General features: G+C 42.3%; 2 protein-coding genes across 17 annotated transcripts in view; both read right to left on the bottom strand.

Annotated features, from left to right (window-relative positions):
- LOC118234412 (GTP-binding protein Rheb) overlaps positions 1-12,478 on the bottom strand; it is a 32,710-nt gene extending 20,232 nt beyond the window's left edge. Inside the window, exons 1-2 of one of the 2 annotated variants that reach the window (XM_035430927.1) lie at positions 12,147-12,477; positions 4,941-5,012 (exon numbers count right to left, since the gene is read on the bottom strand). In XM_035430927.1, coding sequence (XP_035286818.1) covers positions 4,941-5,012; positions 12,147-12,198 — 124 coding nt within the window. In that variant the 5' untranslated portion in view covers positions 12,199-12,477. Of the gene's footprint in view, positions 1-4,940; positions 5,013-12,146 lie in introns of both variants that reach the window. The other variant, XM_035430928.1, reaches the window with a different exon arrangement.
- Positions 12,479-17,689: 5,211 nt separating this feature from the next.
- Positions 17,690-22,028, bottom strand: part of LOC118234757 (receptor-type tyrosine-protein phosphatase mu-like) — a 179,887-nt gene continuing 175,548 nt past the window's right edge. For all 15 annotated transcript variants that reach the window (XM_035431556.1, XM_035431567.1, XM_035431555.1 and 12 more), the window contains 2 exons: positions 18,930-19,065; positions 17,690-18,560 (listed from right to left, as the gene is read on the bottom strand). In XM_035431556.1, the coding sequence (XP_035287447.1) occupies positions 18,507-18,560; positions 18,930-19,065 (190 nt within the window). In that variant the 3' untranslated portion in view covers positions 17,690-18,506. The remainder of the gene's footprint in view (positions 18,561-18,929; positions 19,066-22,028) is intronic.

The raw sequence follows: 22,028 nt of genomic DNA on the forward strand, positions 1-22,028 counted from the left end.
GCACTGGCACGGTCCGGAATCGACCCAAGCATCAAGGCACGGTGCCATGAGCCATCCATCCAGCAACCCCTTGAGCAAGATTTTTAACCTTATTTGCTTCAATACATAACCAGCTGTATAAATTAGCATATTTATAGAAGGGTAAGATACGTATACCAGGCTAGATAAGGGGTCTGCTAAGCAAATATTTAATGTGGAACGTAGCGTGATAAAGTAACAGAGTCCAAACCACGTAAGTGCCGACTGTAACTGGCAGCCCTGCAGGGCAACGTACAATTGGCCCCGGCGTCACTCGGGGGTGGGGCTAGTGTCAGTTGGACAGGACCGTTTCATTGCACACCAGCTGGTCCAGCAGGTGACCGCAGTTCTGCCAGATAAGCAGCACAGTCCTCCCCCGACCCATGTTAATTTTGGCCCGATTAGAAAATGGAAGTGTTGTGGTTGACAACACAAGCTTCAGAGATCACAAGTGTGTTTTCGCCCTCCAAAACAGATAGCAGAGGTGGCAGCAAAGAGCGCTGTCCAAATTTGCGAGAAAAAGGGGGGAAAGCATTTAAAGACAAAAAAAAACAGTAACATAAACATGGAGCAGAAAATGCCAGTGGCAGCTCTGGGCTGTGGAAATGAGACGTGCCCCTGGGTGAATGCGATGACTGGGGCTGCGGTTCAGCCACATTACATTTTTGATTTGCTTAGTGCCAAAAGCCCTTTTCCACAGAGAGGCATTGTGCCTCTCTCCAGCCTACTCACTCTTTATTTTATTTATAGAGGTGCGGTTTTGCCTGAGTGATTCAGGTCAAGCGCTGTGCTGGAGGGTATATCTGCAGTGGCCCCGTTTCAAACCCAACACCTTCCAGGTGAGTGCGGTTCACTGGCTGGCTCGTGCTGTACCGTTTCACTGGGGATCGTGCCGTGGATCGACCGCACCCCAAAGGAGGAGGGGGGGTTGCGGTTTTGCGTATTTGCAAACTTTGGAAACGCTGTTGCAGTGGAAGCGGCTCCCTGTACAGAACTGATAGACGGGCAAACAAGCGCACGTGTGGTGCAGCGAAAAGCACACGGCTTCACGGGCACGTCTTTCGATGCATGCAACCCCGTATGTGAACCTCAACCTGATTACAGACAAATGCATAGACCATGAGAGAATTTAACCCAAAACCCGCCACTGCAATCCAAACTCACACAGAGGAGCATTACTGGAAAACTTCAGCCCTGTCTCACATACTGAAGCACTACAGTATCAAAGGGCAATATAAACTAATGAAACATGAAATATGAATATGATGCTGACACCCACAGTCCCCCACCATATACATGCAGACACACAGACACACATACACATTTACATGGGTACAAAACGAACAAGAAATGAATGGAAAACACAGACAACCACAGAGATATGGCTTTGGTAGTAACATTCCAGCATGCACGGGGTCATATATGAAAGTGATGGGCAGGTCTCGTTAATGAGTACAGCACGGAACTGCCAGAGACAGAAACTGTCAGCAGAGGGCAGCAGTGAGCAGAAGCGTAAACTCTGGGAATGTGATGCCTGCGCATTCATTCAGTACGAGCGAGACAGGCGAGCAACCGCAGATCAGTTAAGCTCTACTTTCACCTGGGGCCAAGAGCAGGCAGTTACAACAGAAACACTGCTGCACAATAAAATCATGTACATTGCAGTCCCCCCCCCCCCCCCCCCCCCCACACACACACACGCACACTATAGTTCCAATACCAAACTTCCATAGGACCCAGGTGTTATGGTGGGGAGACTACATTGAATCTTTAATTCTAATGTTTACATTTTGAGTTCACAATGGGAGCATTATAGTAAAAAAATAGGGAAGCACACCCAATATCAACACCGCAGCTACACCGCAACACCATTACTGCTCCAAACGAATCCTGCCAGACCCTTTTTTGTATGAACACAGAGCCTGGCATTGTCCTTTATATCAGAATAGACCTTGAATCTAGTCCAGCCACCAGAGCGGCATGCCTTTGTGTGTGTGTGTGTGTGCGCGTGCGTGTGTGTGAGATAGAGAGAGAGACAGAGAGGCAGAGAGAGTGGGAGTCTGCAGTGAATGAAGGCAGCGATGTTTCCAGAAATACTCCGGGTAGAATTCCCACACATCTCAGAGACCTGGTTTCCGTGCCAACGCAGTTGTGTGGCGCCCAGGGCACGAGGAGAGCTGGCGGGCGGTCACGACTCTCTGTGACGCTCGTCTCCAGCGCACTACACATCCTCATCTCAGCGGACTCACATCCACACACAGCCCCGACTCCCTGTGACGCTCGTCTCCAGCATATTACACATCCTCATCTCAGCGGACTCACATCCACACACAGCACCGCCTCTCTGTGACGCTCGTCTCCAGCGCACTACACATCCTCATCTCAGCGGACTCACATCCACACACAGCACCGACTCTCTGTGACGCTCGTCTCCAGCGCACTACACATCCTCATCTCAGCGGATTCACATCCACACACAGCACCGACTCTCTGTGACGCTCGTCTCCAGCGCATTACACATCCTCATCTCAGCGGACTCACATCCACACACAGCACCGACTCTCTGTGACGCTCGTCTCCAGCGCATTACACATCCTCATCTCAGCGGATTCACATCCACACACAGCACCGACTCTCTGTGACGCTCGTCTCCAGCGCATTACACATCCTCATCTCAGCGGATTCACATCCACACACAGCACCGACTCTCTGTGACGCTCGTCTCCAGCGCATTACACATCCTCATCTCAGCGGACTCACATCCACACACAGCACCGACTCTCTGTGACGCTCGTCTCCAGCGCATTACACATCCTCATCTCAGCGGACTCACATCCACACACAGCACCGACTCTCTGTGACGCTCGTCTCCAGCGCATTACACATCCTCATCTCAGTGGATTCACATCCACACACAGCACCGACTCTCTGTGACGCTCGTCTCCAGCGCACTACACATCCTCATCTCAGCGGACTCACATCCACACACAGCACCGACTCTCTGTGACGCTCGTCTCCAGCGCATTACACATCCTCATCTCAGCGGACTCACATCCACACACAGCACCGACTCTCTGTGACGCTCGTCTCCAGCGCATTACACATCCTCATCTCAGCGGATTCACATCCACACACAGCACCGACTCTCTGTGACGCTCGTCTCCAGCGCACTACACATCCTCATCTCAGCGGAGTCACATCCACACACAGCACCGACTCTCTGTGACGCTCGTCTCCAGCGCATTACACATCCTCATCTCAGCGGACTCACATCCACACACAGCACCGACTCTCTGTGGCGCTCGTCTCCAGCGCACTACACATCCTCATCTCAGCGGATTCACATCCACACACAGCACTGACTCTCTGTGACGCTCGTCTCCAGCGCACTACACATCCTCATCTCAGCGGATTCACATCCAGCGGATTCACATCCACACACAGCACCGACTCTCTGTGACGCTCGTCTCCAGCGCACTACACATCCTCATCTCACCAGATTTACATCCAGGCACAGCCCACGGCTCCTTTCAGTACTATTCAGTCACAAAACGGGTAGCATACAGGGGCGACATAGCTCAGGAGGTAAGACCGATTGTCTGGCAAGTCAGAGGGTTGCCAGTTCAAACCCTGCCCTGGGCATGTCGAAGTGTCCTTGAGCAAGACACCTAACCCCTAACCCCCAACTGCTCTGGCGAATGAGAGGCATCGATTGTAAAGCGCTTTGGATAAAAGCGCTATATAAAGGCAGTCCATTTACCATTTCCATTCACATGCCCTTCAATACAGGGAGCAGATCCACTGGGCGGACAGAACATGAATTTATTTAGATTTCAAATATTTTTTTCCAAAAAGGTTTCAAAATTATTTTGCATTCTAGAATTTAAAGTTTATTATGCACTAATTGCTGACTTCAACTCACTGTTTTCTAACTGTGCACCCATTTAATTAATGAAAGTCATCTATGAGGAGTAAAATGGATTTAATGCATCGTACCACTGAAATAAAATTAAAAGGACAAGCTAATTAAAAATCATCGACAGGGCACAATTTTTTTGTTGTTGTCTGTAAGAAGGCTATTCAGGAGATGTATGGGAGAATTCTCAGCTCGCTGTGCTTGTCATATCGTATTAGCGAGCAGAGTAGAGTTTCTGTTGTAATCCGGACCTGGGGCCAAGGGAGCACTCGCTGAGAAGCATTCGGTAGGTCATTCCCATGGATTACAGCGCTGCGTATGCGTCGAACCTGGGGCCTGTTTCAGAGTGCCGCCCAGGGGACGGACCGAGAACAGAGCCGAGAGGCACTTTCCTGCGCCTGCACACCCCGCCTGCTGACACAGTGCCTCATGGGGCAGCCCCAGGCTGCTTACAGCCTTCAACATTTCCAACGGCTCAACACTTCTGTCAGCGCACATCAAGCAGCGCTGGGCTTGTGTGCTCTCTGCTTTGCTATTCAAAGTCCAAATGCCTGAGAGACCCCATTTAACACTACGGGAAGCATCATTTGTGTTGGAATATTTTACACTTTACCTACATATGTCCCCATTTTTCTTTCCTCCTCATAACTGGAAAGGCCAAATTAAATTTTGGAATACGCACCGTTCATGCGAAACAGCAGTCTAATATTTACAATGTTTGCATATCCAGGGGGTTTATTTTAGTGGAAGCCATGTTGATATTAAAATGGTGGGTCAACATTCTATTTATTTGAATAGTGTTACAGCCAGGAAGGCAGGTTGGCTGATAAGCACCCAGGAACAGAAGTTTCAATTTTAAAAACACTACATCATGACACAGGTAAAATAACACAACCCTTCTACAAACAAGATAAAAATGTGATGCTATTGTATTTAGCCTACACAATGTATAAAAAGTGAATATAATACAGAAAATGGGGAGATTTCTGTCAGCAAAGTCACTTACTGTTTTCTATGGTGGGATCATACGAGTCAACAAACTGGCCTTCCACAAACTGGATAGTTAAAGAGGACTTTCCTGCAAAACAGGGAAAAGAGATGAATTTATTAAACAGCTGCAGTCAAATGCAGCATGTCATTTGGCAGAAAGATTAGCAGCAAATCTCATTGAACGCATCCCCACGTTCAATTCCATTCCGGTTGTCATGGTGATTTGTTCTAAGCTGTCGCAATAACTGCCGCGGTGGCAAAGAATAGGAATGTCAGACACTCCCGTAAGTCCTGAATCCCACGCTGACAGACGCCCGTCAAACTCCACCCAGCAGCTTAGAGTCTTATCCCAATATGACCCCTCCTAAACATCCACAATCTATTCCCCAATGCCATCAAACGCAACAGTATGCATCAGGCAGACACTACCCAGAAGGACCTGTCAAACACCGCTGTACCCTCAAACACAGCAAAGGTCAGATGCCAGAATGCAGACATGCAACAACATGCTATCTATTAGATTCATACCAATTTATTTATCATTTATTTATTCAGGAGAGTGCCACTGAGAGTTTGCTTTTAAATTGCTGTTCTAAGGGAACCTTTTGCCAAAAGATTACAGAACAAAGCATAAAAATATAATAAAACACAACAGGATTTTTAAAAAACAACCATAAAACATTAACAAACTTATGAATTATCATTACAGGTCAACAGAACTTCATGGGTCACAGCAATCCCACATCAGCTTTTATTAATTCTACTCTGGCAAATAATTAAATAAATATTTTGCACATTTTTAGCCTGTACGTTCCAATGAAAAGTAATTCATAAAGTGTAGGGCTCTGAACAATAAAATATTCTACCAAACGTTAACTTGAATAGTCAGAAAGTATCACATTAAAAGTTTTCAAACATGACAAATACGTGGGCAGCACGGTTGTGCAGTGGGTAGCATATTTTGGCCAGGGAGTTTGCAAGTTCTTCCCGTGTTTGCATGGGTTTCCTCCGGGTACACCGGCTTCCTCCCACAGTCCAAAGACATGCAGGCTAGGTTAATTGGAGAGTCTAAATTGCCCCTAGGTAAGAGTGAATGGTGTGTGTGCCCTGCAATGGACTGGAGAACTGTCCAGGGTGTATTCCTGCCTCTCGCCCAGTGCATGCTGGGATAGGCGCCAGCACCTCCCGTGATCCTGAGGAGGAATAAGCGGGTATAGATAATGGATGGATGATAAAAATGCATTTTCCAAAATAGGCTAAAAGTCTGGCCCATGTTTAATTGGTGCAATGTGCACAGCTTGACAGCAAAGTTGTCTCTTATTTCCACATAAAATGAACTCAGTGATATTAAGTGATGCACACTACCCACTCATTCTTTCCCATTCTTTCATCCTCATTGCACATACCCATTTAATTTCACTAAAAACCAATAATGATAATAGAAAATCGTGTCAACTTCGTTCTTTAACACCAATTTTTAATGCCAACACATTTTGCTTTGTTCTGCTTTTCTTTTGCTAGTTCCTTATTTTGTCTGTTTGCATTTTAAGTCCATGTTTTATTTACACAGCAGACACCACAGGATCAGAGAACCCTTCGGAAGGGACCCATTTTAGGGAAGTAACTTATATGGAGCTGCACAATACAGATCGTAGCAGATCGTAACAGAGTTTCGTATATCAATCAGTAAAGAAGTGCACTGAACAGAATGTTCCAGAGTGTTCAGTAAGAACAGCACATTCCACCTAAAAGGGAGAACGTGCAGTACTTGCTGCAGTTGAATCACAGAGGCGAGAGGGCAGTCTTGAGCAGAGGCACACACCACAGTGTGGGACATACAGCCAATAACAGGCTGGCAGATGTACAGTAGGCTACATTCACTTGCTGAAATAACTACACAGGCAGAGGAGAACATCTGCAAGGTAGGCCCAAGGCCCAAGTCCTTGCTTTACCTGAGGTGCAGGTACATAGGCACAGCTCAGTGCAATGTGAGTTCAGGAGAGTATCACTGCTATTCTGTATCTTTCTTAATCAAGAATTATGGAATCATTCCTTGTTCATCAAAAATGCATCCTGTTTAACACAAAGATAGCCTATATAATGTTCTAAAATATTAGGCCGACATCTTACTGGTGTTCTTAATCTTAATAAGTTTTAAGTGGAACATAAATTTCACAAGCACACATGCAAGCAGTATGTATATGCGTGCAAGCAGTGCAGTCCATAAATATTTGGCCAGTGACAGAATTTCTGTTGTCTTGGCTCTGCACTCACACTGGATTTTAAATGAAGCAGTAAATATGAGGTTAAAGCACAAACTGCCAGCTTTGAGTGTATTTACATCAATATCAGGTGAAGAGCATAGGAATTGCCCTTTTTATACATGGTGGCCCCATTATATACTGTTTAATTTCAAATACAATGCACTAGAGTACAAAGCCAAAACAACAGAAATTGTGCTACAGCCCAAATATTTACAGACAGCACTGTGAGTGTGTGTGTGTATGTGTAATTTATGTAAAGTACCATATTAATGAGCAAACTTGAGGAATTAGCTTGGTTGGCAGGCACCGGTGTGGTTCTGGCCAAGACCCAAGTATCTCCAAATGACTCTTGCAATGTGCTGAGTGTGTTTGCTGATCATTGCATCCCAGTGGACTGATTGATGGACATTTACACTAAAGTGAGTGTTACAGCTCATTCTGACAAACAATAAGCCATGTAGATTTTAATCCCATTGCCTTTATCACATAGACATTCTCTCGTGTTCTTGTGCTTATGATGTCCAATCAATCCTATAGCAATTAACTGCCATGTAACCGCATATATGCTAATCAAATGATGCCATTTTCAAACTGATTTACTGTAATAATAGACTGATTGCAATGTATGCAAGCAGCAACTGCCTTACTAACCCTCCAAAGGCTGTGAACAGCATCATTGCCATTGTTATGATCTTCCCTGGTTTTATTTTAATAAAACTTCAACACACTGCTGTCATTATTAATTAGTTATAGCAGAGCGCAAGTCAGCTATTTAGCCACAGGTTTAATGGGAAATTTAAATTGGAAATTAAAAAATAATTATATTATACAACACTTTATTAAAATTTTGGACAAAGTGACAGCTCTAGTGTGTGTGTGTGTGTGTGTGTGTGTGTGTGTATAAAAAGGATGAATACAGCAATTTGAGCCCTACCCCTTCCCCCTAACTGACTACCATCAGCCCCACTGGGTCCCTGGGAAATCCCCTATGACATCACAGTACATTCCAGAAGGGTTTGGTCATGATAACAAGGAATGCTACCCCCACAGGAAATGGGGGGACCGCCCAGGTGCCCGGATGGAATGGGGTGAGAGGGGGATGGGGGGGCTCAGCACAGTTTGATCTCCAACCGCCTTTCTCCAACTGCTTCTAATTCATCTTCTCTCCATCTTTTCTTTTCTTTTCTAAGGCGTGCTCGCTTCTTGGGCTTCCTTCTTGAGTGAAGTACGCTGCAGTAACTAACTAATGCCTTTAGAACACCTTGTGCTTCAGCTTCAGCTTTCAGTCACTTTTCACTGGCTTTTCCTTGAGACAGACACATTTCTAAACAGTGTTTATGTGACCTCCTGTGGTTTTAAAGAATTATTTTAACTCAGGAACAACGTTAGAGAGGGCCTAGGTCAGCCAGCTGCATTTGCTTTATAGATTGCCTTGTGGGTTTATCCAGGCACAACCCAAAAGTCCAAAGGATTATTTAAAAAGAGCTTATGGTCAGACACTGAAAAAAATAGGGGAAAAGCTTGTTCCGATGAACAATGTACAGCATGTACAATCAGATTTGAAAACGCTACTTTCCTCCTGTTTGCTCTGGACCAAATGATTTTTCAAAGCCAAATTAATGCTAATTTGCCTTTTCGAGAACAACTTGAATTGATGCATTTAATATGTTTTGGAATTGTGTCTAAATAGACGTGGAGTTAGTCAACAATGATACATTTTATTTGAATCTGAGTACATGTATTATTGATTGTTCTGTTACGGGGCTTGGTGTAGGCTACATTTTGTGGTCTTTTTCAGGTTATCATACATAACCTATTTCTACTCAGAGGAGTCCAGCAACAAGAGCCGCTGTTGCAATTTGAGCGATTTGAGCTGAATGCTCTCTCTGGAATTTACTGAGGCATACTGAGCATCTCATCAACATTTCTGTATCGATTACATCAAACAAGACGCATCAATAATTCAGCGAGCAAAGCTCTCATCCAAAATCCACAAATATACCGCAAAAATGAACTAGTTCCTGTCTAAAGAGGAAGTAAAGTACAGGCTAAACTTTGATGCCTCTGGACTGCAACAATACAACAACTTAATGAATGAATTCTTCGGGCAGAGTCTTCTTTCAGCAGACATGTTTCCTGATATCTACTCAGTTTGGTTTTGAAGAAGATTAATACAGTAGGCTATATTAACCCAGTGCCAGTGACACACCCATAACATGAACTAACATTCCTTAAGTCATTGTGCAACTAGTTTTAGACCCAACTTCGGTGTTGCTGGAAGGTGGTCACAGGTTATCCTTAACTTGATTAACCACATCTTGTTGTCTGTTCAAAGAGTATTTCCATATATTTGTCATACAAATTTTCATTTTTTCCCCTATTTTAAAAGTAAGTTTTGTGATGCATGCCAAATAATAATTACAAACAATGGATGTGGGTTATTACAAAAATGCACCCAACAAAAGTGACTTGTTACGGCATCAACAGTGCTCCTCCAAAGAATGAGTTATGATCAAAATAAAAAGCTTGACGTTTTCTCTTGTTTCTGTTGTCCTGTTATCATGAATGGCGTACTGTATATCTCTTGGTGTCCCCAGGGTGTAGGCCTAGTTTTTCCTGACATTGAAAGTAAAGGTCTATATTGGATCTTGTTAGGTTTGTTTTTAAGGTTGTTAGATCATGTTTCTCTTAAAGATGGAACTAAACTGAAAAAGAAGCAGGAGGATGTAAGCTTGTGGCAAAAAAACAATACCTTCACACTTCAACAACTGCTACATTCATTTTCAAATTAAACAGTAATACAAGGTAATGAGCCACTGCAACCTAAAGGGAGTTCTACCTTAACTACATTCCCATTTAAATCACTGTTTATCAACCAGCACCCAGATTATACCTAACTCCAGGGCATTTTGAAATTTATACAAACATAAGATACACAGTACCTCAGTGGTTACTACCGACTACACAAATGTCTAAAATGTCAAATGTGTCAAATAAATGTTGTATGCCTATATAAGGGCATATGTTATATAAATAGCAATTACTCACTGAATCACACTCATTCTTTCTCCAACTGAGTCAATTTTGTCACACACCAAGATGCTCTCTGAGATAATGGAGACTTTCTCAGTTAAAGCTGAATAATTCTCAGTCTATAAGGCCAATGAGTAACACCATCGACAGTTCTACTCCTCTCAGAATTCTGAGTAAAAGCCTCCTACAATGCTATGTGCTACTCTCATCCACAGTGACTTACAAATAGCCACACCTACACAATAGGTAGAAAGAAAAACATTAAGTTTCTAATGATACCTTTCACAAGGGCTTTCAAAGTGCATACCAGCACTTAGGCTAAATCAAGAATGGACAGTCCAAATTGAAGATATTATAGTTCATTACTGTGATTCTACAACATTTTTTGGAGTAACTGAACCACTCTTCAGATTCAGAGATTTTCCAGTAACTTAAAAGATTGCTTGAATGCCTTGGCATACAGCAGGATCAGGACTGCCCACAAATGATACACGGATTCCCATGGAGAGAGTACAAAATCATTAGTTGTGCTTCACTATTACTCACTTTGCAACGTGCTTTTAGACATTTCAGGCAAGAAACAACAGCAAAGAATGACACGGTGTTTCATTAGAATAGTCAAATGTGGCTCTTGCTGGAGAACTCATCATCTGAACTCACTATGAAATATAGGCCCCCAGATACGGAAGTACTACCCAAAGCCCCACAAACTAAAACATACATCTAACAAGAGCAAGCGTTTCCTGTTCTCTTCCACAAGAACATTATGCACACTAGTCTTTATGGAAACCCAATTTATCTTCTGAGGGTGGGTACAGTTTAACGCCCTTTTACTCAAATCACAGCCCTTGAAGGGCCAAGAACTACTGAATTTCGACCCTCTCTTTACCTGTGAGTCAGGTGTGAAGAAAGTCAGGTCAATTAGTAACACTAACTGTTCAGTTAATTACGTTTGGAGGACTTGTTGAGGCCGAAATGACAAAGCAAATAGGCTTTCCATGCTGTTAGCATTATCGTACAAGTCATAAACGAACAGACATGCGTACATATTTTTTAATTCGTCCGCTATTTAACCGACAAGACTACGCAACAATACAACGAGGTTGAGTTGAACTACGGACAGTTCGTGGTGTTATAATAATCTGGATAAATGTTTGCCCCGCCTCTTGAAACCAGGGATGCTTATGCGTCTTTCCCGGGCGTCACTTCACTTACCTTGATACCTCACTTACAGCATGTGGCTGAAATACTATAAGCTTACTTTACTTTCACGATGATTCGACATGTTTGCAATCGAGTTTTAAATGGGATTCGACCAAAGAAGTAACTACTACCAAATGGAAACTTCGCTGTACACGAAGTAGCCTACATCGCAAAACAGGGAACTCACGATTCCTCGGACCCTCCCAGGGGAACACCTGCTTTACCGCTAGGGTGTATTAGGCATTAGCTAGTTGCCTGCATTAGCAATTTAGCTCCCATTACAACTCCTATGGTTTTTCTTCGTTTTGAATTATATAGCTAGCCAATATGAATTTCCATATGATTTAACTGAAACAATTAGTCACATGTACGTAATTTATAGTCCACATGAAAATTAAAGTTTAGCTCTCACTTCAGATTTCTCATTTCTATTTTTTAGCATCATCATCATCAATCCTATTAACTATCGAGCGAAATGAATTCAAACACACGTGTGACTTCCAGTCGTCCCACGAGAACACCGCCTCCCACCAACTCGATCGAATGCTCTGTCCGGTTACATGAGAAGTCTGGAGTGACATTTCGCGAGGACTCTGCATCCCACTCCGTCTATCACCGCACGACGACGGACAGGTTCGCTGCACACATAACACCCACCAGCGGATGCCTTAAGTCTGCGTCGTAAGCTCGCCGTCTCGTCTTCATTCTAAAATGGTACTTACCCACAGATCTATATCCAAGGATGGCGATCTTGCGGGACTTCGGCTGCGGCATCTTTATCTTCTTTTGCTATTCTGTAGCCCACCAGCTAACGTTAGCTACAATCGACACATCAACTCAGCTATCCAGCAAGCTACTAGACCAGTATGAGCAACATAGAGGCCTGGGTGATGCGCCAACCCGGCTTAAACCGGGAATCGTCTGAACGATTCTTAATTTTATGTCAACTGATAAAAATAGTATTTGAACAAAAAATTTACGGAATTTTCAACAATTTTTTTTTCGAAAAACCAAGACTATTAGTACTATCTGCGTCACTCCCATAAGCAATGTAATTAATTATTCATGAGTTCCCACTGTTGGTTGGTTGTGTTTAGAATAAAGGCGGGACTTAATCGGTATCAGAACAATAATTGGATTGGGTTGACACTTCTCATTTTAGAAACGCACCATTGCGACATTCATTGGTTTCTGGCTACTGTTGTGACTTTGGGCGCGGTTGATGGGTGGCTAGGAGCGTTGTCATTCATAGGATCCTATCGACAAAGTTGCCAGTTTGGTTATAACATTCCACAAGTGGGGATATTGAGACCACGTCGAGAAGAAGGGCGGAACGTGTAAAGATTCAGATGGACTACGGTGAAATGAATAGTCATAAAAAAAAAAAAAACACTGCATCAATCAGATGCATCAAATAGATGGTTTAGGAGGTGGGTACATCCTAAATCAGTTATAAAATAAATATCAACACTGCCAAAATAATTAATTTTGCAATCGGAACTCACTCGTGTTAGTGCATTATTGTATGATGAATTCTGAATTCTGATTGAAATCTGAACTTTTGCTGCTGTTGTGCAACTACAACTAGCCTACCACAAATAGCAGCAGTAGCCTACTAGTATTAGCACTAGTACTGGCCAGAAACTCGACCCGAGTTGCAAACGTTTTTGTTTTACATACAGCCTGAATATGGGTGGAACAGTACTGACTTGGCAACCCTTCCCGTAAACTGGCTTTGTAACACATTAAGGCAGTAGGGATCTCTGACCCTTATTTCAACTCATGAGCGTAGCCCAGAATGCACCAGATCTGAAATGCCGTGAGTTTATAGCCTACGCAAGCCAGTCTCTAAAGCCGGGCACCCACCGCACGCGTATCGGCCGCGAGCGCACTACGCGCGTATTACGCGCGTAACTGAAGCGTAGTTGAAGTACTGTTATTACAACGGCAGCGGGCGACGTCGTCTCCACCAGATGCGAACGCGTCGCGTACCGGCTGCGAAGCTCGCGCGACACAAGCGAACTGAAGCGTAGTTTTTCGCTTCTGTTCTATTTTTTCGGCTTGTCGCGCGTCACGTTGGCCTGTTTATACACAGAAATATGCTCTAAAATGCTAGGTATACATGCTCTGATTTATATTTCATTCTTATATTACTGGGGGTGTGTCCCTAGTTACCTCCCAGATATTTTTTAAGCAGCTAAAAAAAATACAAGCCTTTTCGTTTTGTAAAAATAAATAAATAACTGGAACCTGGGGGAAAGGCAAACTTAGTTTCGCTGTCTTATTTTGCGGAGGGGGTGGGGTAAATTTGAAAATACACCACAGAAAGACGTAGGCTATTGAGTGACGTAAAAGGGAATGCACCGAGCAGCGGTTTGTTAGCTCGAGTATTGGAAGATAGTTTTTAACCAACCATTGCTCAGCCTATTTGACTTCTCCGATGTCTTCGTTCGCCGTGCTTTCAAAAAGGGCTTGTTAATAAAAATCAGATAATCCACAGAGCTTTAAAAAAATCAGATTATTTAGTGGTCTTGCCGATGAAAATGCACCTATTTTATAAATTAAGTTGTAAGCAAGCCTTTATTGCACTTGTACTTCAAAGCTTCTGGTGTTCATGGCGTTGTGGTGTTCATATCCCTTCAAGATTAAAACTGTTACTGACTTTTTCATGATTAGCTGATTTTACTAAATCTGATCCTATAAATGTTTTGACGTGAATGGCAAGACAACACGGGAATTCCCAATGGTTGATTACGGATTATTTATTATTATTATTATGATCATTACATATTCTTCATGAAATTGGCACGCTTGTTAACCAAGCAAATAAATTAATACAGTTTGAGATTGATTGTTATGCAGGCTACGTTGCGATTTAAGTTTATGGTACTTCTTGAAAGCGTTTACTTTCTCACGTAGGCTATTTACGAGTTAACGAAATATTACCAAATTAACAAACTGAAAAAGGTCTCTCACCAAAGTATTCACTTAACCCATAATCAACAGTCGTGAACAAACGTGAAATACACGATGTAAAAGCCCACTGCAGACTGCGAGAGCTACTAGGAATATATAGCTTTTACGCAAGCCTTTGCGCGACACAAACGGAACCAGTGGAGACACCCTACGCGTCGCGCCGTGCTGCTTCGCCCTGCTGTTTACGCGACGCATACGCGACGCGTGCGGTGGGTGCCCGGCGTAACGTGGTTGTATTAGCCCATTTTGTGGCAATATTACATACACATACACAGTGAACTGATATAACACACACAATGACGTTTGGCCAGTGAAGGTAAGTGGTTAGCTGGATGCCTAAGATTGCAGTGTTCTTTTTTCGTTTCTTCTTTTTTCAACATTGTGGAAAAATATAGCCTGCCTAAGTAGCCTACTCTGCATTTAAAATGTGAAATTTAAAATCAACTCTTGGATATAAATAACGTGTGCAATTTCAAAAAAATACTGTAAGTCTACGCGTACACTACGTTATGTGTTGTACTAAAATTCATTGAAACCAGAAGATAAATAAACAATATTCGCCCGTCTTCCTCTATCTTCTTTATTGTACCGACCTCTAGCGTTATATCTCATAACTACACAATACTCCTGAAACTGGAGGGCTAGTCACGCCACTGTTCTTATGTAGTTCATTGAGTCACGCAGACATACAGTACTGAGTATCATAGCCTACGTAGCCTATTGATGTGTGGATTTTTATATATACTGTAGGCTACTTTAAAGCAAACTAATGTTTTAAATGAATCCGTTTCGAAGTAGTGAGGTGGAAGTCGTCAGAACCGCTCACCAGATATCCTGTATTCTTTCAATGGCTATCCTCGATTCCACTGCTGGTGAAACACTTGCGCAGATTTTCAAAACGACGACGGCGGGCAACAAGTGGGAAGATCACGGCATATTGTATGATTGCTGGTTTGAAAACTGGAGGAGGACAATATATAACAGGCCCGATTTTTATTGAATACTCGGGTATACCCCCTGCTTAATTATGTAGATACAGCGTAACATTCAATGTTATATAGGTAATTTCTACGAGGCAGCTCAAACAATTATAAAGTATAACAGTCTCCACAGTTTTAGGCCAAGTAAGTAGCCTAGGCTATGAAAATGTATGATCACCAGAATGTTTTTTCACTCAAAATTAATGTGGTGTAAAACTACTAGAATCTATTCATTTCTTTAGCCTATACGTTTTACTGTGAAAAATTCAAAGGTAATAGTGGCTCTATAATGGTGTGCGATGCATTTTCCTTGCATTTTTTGGTGCACTCATAGGCTTAGGAGGCAAGGTTGGTGAGAGCACTGAACGATTATCTTAAGCCCATGTTGAAGCCTTTCTTTCCTGCAGAGGGGTCTTTGAAGATGGCAGTGCCCCATTCACATAGCACAAATAATCTCCTGCCTGTCTGAGGAGGGAGACACACATCAATCTGTCATGTCCCTCTCAGTCACCAGATCTGAACCCAGCTGAATATTCATGGGATATTCTGAAACAGTGTTTGAGACAGCATTTCCCATTTCCACCAGCTCATGGAAGAGTAGTTGTGCGTTCATACCGTAGAATTCCAGATGCCAATATGCTCTGTGCCGTGGCGCATACAGGCTGTACAGACCACCATTGTTGTCCCAACAACCATGTTATGTTCACTTTCTGTATATCAGAGTTGTCTTATTCATATTGTAACTTAGAACAGTACAGTACCAGTGCTTGGCATTTTTTCCCAGCATTAATATTTACTGCTAATGTATATTCTCTGAAAGGCTGGTCTCCATCAATTAATTTATGATGGAAAGTAATTATTACCATGAAGATAATGGGTGCCATTTAGGCGAAAGCTCCAGTAGCTTCAGAAAAGCAAAGATGCTGCCAACTCCTGTCAAGGTTTAATTGCTTTTTTGTTTGGAGTGAAAACCAAAGTTAAATGTTTTATGTGCAGTTGTTTTCATTATCATACTGTCATTCTGTAATTTGTTTTCTTGGTGTTATTGGGGCAGACATATTTAATTTTTTTTAACAATCACTCTCAATATTACTTTATTATTTTCCCATCTTTTTAAATTGAAGTACCTTATAATTCCCTTCCATTTTCCTGTCTTTTTGGGTGGATATGTTTTTACCGTGATGTTAAATACCATAAATAATGTGGTATCCAATGAAGTATTAATTCATTGATTTAACCATAATGATAATGTACAGCATTTTTATTAAAGCACATTTTCCCCCTGCCCAACTATTTATTATGTTGGGAATTATGGGGTTCACTATGCACTATGTTAGGGTGCATTTCAGTTCTGAAAGCCGTTATTTATGTTCAGTGATTGGGGCTGGGAGAATCGGACAACAGAGGCAAGGATCACTGCTCCTCCATCCTAACCAAATTGCCTTCAAAAACAGAAACGGGTGTAAATCGACCATTTCCACAGAAAACAAAAGCTCATATAAGACCTGCGTTGGCTCTTATCAAGCATGAAAGAATCAAACCCAGACTCTGGTAAGGAAAGATAAGGCTTTGGTGTTTAGGTATGGTGCGTGTTTAGAAAAGGTCAGAAAAATGTTGGTAAGGCAAAGGACAGGACTTCCTTTTTATTCACGCACAAGAATTCTTTCTTTTATGACTTATTGTCCTCTTTCGTGTGAGTCGCGTGTGTCCTTGCAAAGGCCAAATACGAAATACCTCCTCTTCCGGTCATAAAAACTTTTTTTTTGCACATGCCATTTTGCCATTCCTCACACAAATGTGACCCATCCCTCAGTAGACCCCAGTTACCTTGGGTCTGTGGGACAAATTTCATGATTGTTTGTGCCAACTGGCTGAAAGCAGTGGTATGAATTACTTCTGATGGAGAAACCAGTAATTGCATATTAACTGAACACATGTAAGCATGGGCACAGGAAATATTATTCTAATCATGGAATGTATAAAACTCTGTGTGATATAATTGAGCAACACAGTTATTGATAATATTAACATTTTTCTTCAAGCAATATTCCGTAGTGTAATGACCTATAGAAAATAAAAATGGAACAATTTTACATTTGCCAATTCTATATTGACTGGAAACACAGCTGAAAGCCTGTTGGGATATATTACCACACTATATCCTAATAAATCATCATAAGAGGATTCACATAACATTATTTTATGGTATACTTCAGCATTGAGGATTTAAAATATAAATGCTGCAGTAAAAAAAGAATGAATGGATGTATAAATCTCCCTCACTAGATCTGAACAAAGGACAAAGGCAGCCATGGCAGAGATATATGTATTTCTAAATTTGAGTTATTATTCCATACAAGAGAAAGCCTAACAATATCCTCTGGTCAATAAAATTAATAAACCCAAAACACATGATTGTCACTCACTGTGCTTCACAAAAAATGTACTCTGAATGAATAAATAATCTGGAAAAAAATATTTACAATATAAACAAACCATAACAAAAGCTTTGGGTCCTTTGACTATGACGGAACATAAACTTGTGTGTATCGTGTCAATGTTTCCTCTGATACAATGACAATTCCAGTAACAGCACAACAAAGCAAAACACTTAGGATTCAAAGTCTCGAAAGTTAAAAATGCCAGGTAACTGCAGCTACGTTGTACAACTTTGCATCAACAAATATAATTACAGGTTTAAAAATGAGCAGTTACACGTTTACACAACATTGCATTCCCCACAAAAAAAAAAAGAAAAATACAAATGAAAAAAAAAAAAATTGTCCACTGAATTTGAAGGCAACATCCAAGGATCAGGGGTAAGAGGAGATTAAAAAAATATAAGAACAGGTCAAGAGACATGTAAATATAGCACTGTGCTCTGGCGGTTTGTCCAGCAAGCTTGGATGGATGGGAACTGGATGAGATACAAACACAGGTACAGACGTGTGATTTTGACCGATTCTCGCTGTACATACAGGCCAGGGAATCCCGGGCCAGCTGAGACGGGCGAGGCCACTGTCCGTTCGCCCGCCCGAATACGTTCCCTCGTTTTCCACTAACGTTCTAAGATTGCTTCGCTGTCCAGGTGTGGTACAAGGGAACAGGGTGGAGCTTCAAGGCAGGTTAACCAGTATTCAAGTATTCCAGTGCGACTTCATAGCAGAACTTATACTGATCCTAAAGGATGAAAAAAAATAGTTTAATGTGAAATAGCCTACTGTACTTGCCGATGCATAGTATGCATAGGTATGAGCACGCACACATACTCATATACTGGAGAGGGAGCGAGAGAGAGATATATTTATATATACACATAATATATACATATCTCACATTAAATTAATAATACTTAGAACTTATGGTAAATAAATGAATCACTCATCACTGAAGACACATGACACTGTAGTTAGATTGAATCTGTCTCTGTGAGGTAAAGATGACTGAGTGAGTGCGGTCAAGTAATGGCTCACTATTAACACACTGTGGTGGGACTGAACCTGTCCCTGTGAGGTAAGGATGACTGACTGACTCAGAGTAACGGCTCACCAGTAAGTCCACCATGTTGGGTTTGTTGTTTCGCAGCGTTTTGACGGCGTGGAACACATCCACTGATCGCTGGTGTCGGAGCATCTCACACACGATGCTGATGGCACAGAATGTTCCGCTACGCCCCCCTCCATTTCTGAGAGAGACAGAGAGAGAGAGAGAGAGAGAGAGGGGGGGTCTTAGAGGGTCAGCTGTGGAGGTTTGTGCGCAATATAAGATTAAAATACATTTGCAACCTCGATTCACTGAACACAAAACATAATAAATTGAATCATTACGGAGTCAACAGCGTGTGCTTATAGCTTGCCCCCGGTCTTTTTTATTATGTAAAACTACTGAATGAAACTAAGTTACTTTGCTACAACCATAATGATGAAATGTTAGACACAGAGGAAAGGAGAATAACTGTGGACAGGTGAGACTTCATGTGATGCTGCAAGAACAATCTAAAATGAGCTGAGCACAGTCTGAACTCATGAATATCTGAATCCAGTCCGCTACATGACAGATCAATCCTACGCGCTGGCTAAGCACTCTCTTCTACAAGGCCTCTCCATCACCCTAGACACGTCCCCCCTGCCCTCTTCATAGGATTTTGCTGTCTTTTTTGATGAAGGGCTTTAACTCCAAGAGAACAGTGAGGTCAGTAACCCGATACTGCAGATTATTCCTCAACAGCATACGAATCAATCAGCCAATTCTGTTTGCCTGTCAAATCCTATCTGTCAGGACCTTGCATCCCTTTCTTACGGACCTTACTGCCCCCCCCCAGTGGTGAAGTGAGCAACCTGCAGCCATCATAATTTTAGAACTAATCGTAAAAAAATTCCTCTGCCAACTTAAATCCAAAAGACTTTTTGGTTCCTAGATCCAGGACACATCCTATCCCTAGATCATGACGCCCACCCCACCCCCCTCCCTAAGCATGATGGGACGCAGTTATAGCTCAGTGCTCATAAACATATGAATCGATAATGGTGTAATATGAAAGCAGGTTTTAGCAGTCACCAGATCCAAGTCTTATTAGCTGACTAACGTTAGTTCTCAGGTAACGTTAGTTCCTCCGACGGACACACCAGCCACACGCAAGCTACCAGCTGCCATTAGGGAGATGTGCGCCTTCCCTCTGTTTGGCACCTGCTCCCCAGCAGACAATCAGTGTGTAAACTACCTGTGCTGTGTGAAACAGTCAGTGGGTCACAGGCGAGTGTATCAGAAGTGCACAGAAGCTTCAGCTACATTGGGAAGGGAAGCAAAGGGGGACAGTTTAAGAGGTGGATGATTCATAGCAGCAAACAAGTGAAATCCACTTCAGAGTACCGTCACGTAATACAAGGATCTTTCCTTCAAGAAAGCGCTTGTCAGAACAAGTGGTATCTGAAAGCATTCTGGGAATTATCCCAAATTAGCCTGGATTTTTTTCTCTTTCTCTCTCTCTCTCTCTCTCTCCCCCTCTCTCCCACTCCCTCTCCCTCTCCCTCCCTGGTTTGAGCTCATAGGGACACCCCTCAACATTTTAACTGCTACCCTGCACTAAAACGTAAGAATGAGGAACCAGGGGAATGCGCTTTATAAAAGGACTCGGACATTTTAAAATGCTGGTACACATGAAAGCAGCCTTGAAAGAGTCCTCATGTGGGATCTACAGTCCTTACTACTATGAATTAATCCAAGGAACAGTAGAGTGACCATCATCACAATAACAGAATTTTAATTCCCGACATGAAATTTTACAACAGACACATAGGCCTATTATAATAATAATAATAATAATAATAATAACACTAATAATAATAAAAATAATAATACATTTTCTGTAGAGTTTTTAAAGATCTCAAAGGGCTTTACAGTGAATTGGGGAAACCTCAATCACCACCAATCCATTCAATCAGAAAAATAAAACAATAGTTATAAGATCATTCTCATATATGAAAATTGTGACTGTATATCAAAGCACATTTTCAAAAAATAAAGTTTAGTAATCTAGATAACACTTCATTGTTTCATATTCTGCACGGAATATTTTCCCTTTCATAAAAATGTAAACGTTTGAAGTGCCTATTTTGCCAATGTTCAGATTTGTCCAGTAGATGGTGCTGTTTTACTTCTTAAAACATCTGTGCGCTATGGCAATCAACCATTCTTCAATTGAGCCCAGCAATATTGTGCTGCTAACGAATAAAAAAGAGAAAGGGAGCATTTTAGATTAAGTAATTAGTGGCTATTGTGGTGAGCAAAACACGTCAGTGAGATGCTTTTTTGTTGTGGCAACAATTAATACAAAATGTCACTTCAGATTTGGAAACGGGGTTCCATTAATCAAGCAGCTGAATGAGCTGAATGAAAGAGCAGGCTGGCCTTCCCATCCTTAATCAACAGGGGGCGCTGATTCCTCCAAGAGCGCTTCCTCCACAAGCATTTGGCTCATATCGCGGCACTTTCGTGTTTGTTAATTCCGTGACAGCCTGACATGTTTGAACAGGGCTGTTTCAAACTCTGCAGCTGAAAGTTAAGTAAAGTTCCTGGGCACGGTAAATATTGTCAGTGATGTCACAGCCTCAGCTTAACTTAGAACAGTGGTCAGCTCACGTGTTAACAGCGTAAACAGCCTAATAAATGGCATTCCTGTGAATGTCACATCATTGGTCTCTGCTTTTTTTGAGATAAACAGGCTGTGGATAGAGTCTCCCACTAAATGGTCAGAGTAAAAGCAGGAAATTATCATTTATTTTTCTGACTGTACCAAAGAAGTGAAAAGAAGTGCAGACTTCCCTCCCTGCAGTTGTTCCTTGTGAGAATGAACAGTACATTGTGTATGTGCGCTTTCACAGTAACTCACACATAGCGCACTCTGCAGAAGAAATTGCTCTCGTTCCTTTTTTTTTATTTTTACGGAGAATAGCACAGCGTTGATTTGTTTATTTTATGAATGGGGAGAATAAGCTGCATGTTGCCAGATAAAATTACTCCTGGCACAAAAGATGTTCCCGCACATTCACAGTGTCAGAGAATGGGAGCTTTCTCTCTTTTCTCGAACCTGCAGATTTGAGAAGAGAGATTCCCCCTCAGAACAGCCACGGGTGACAGACTGAGCTCAGG

Source organism: Anguilla anguilla, chromosome 8 (genome assembly GCF_013347855.1).
Source record: "Anguilla anguilla isolate fAngAng1 chromosome 8, fAngAng1.pri, whole genome shotgun sequence".
NCBI lineage: Eukaryota > Metazoa > Chordata > Actinopteri > Anguilliformes > Anguillidae > Anguilla > Anguilla anguilla.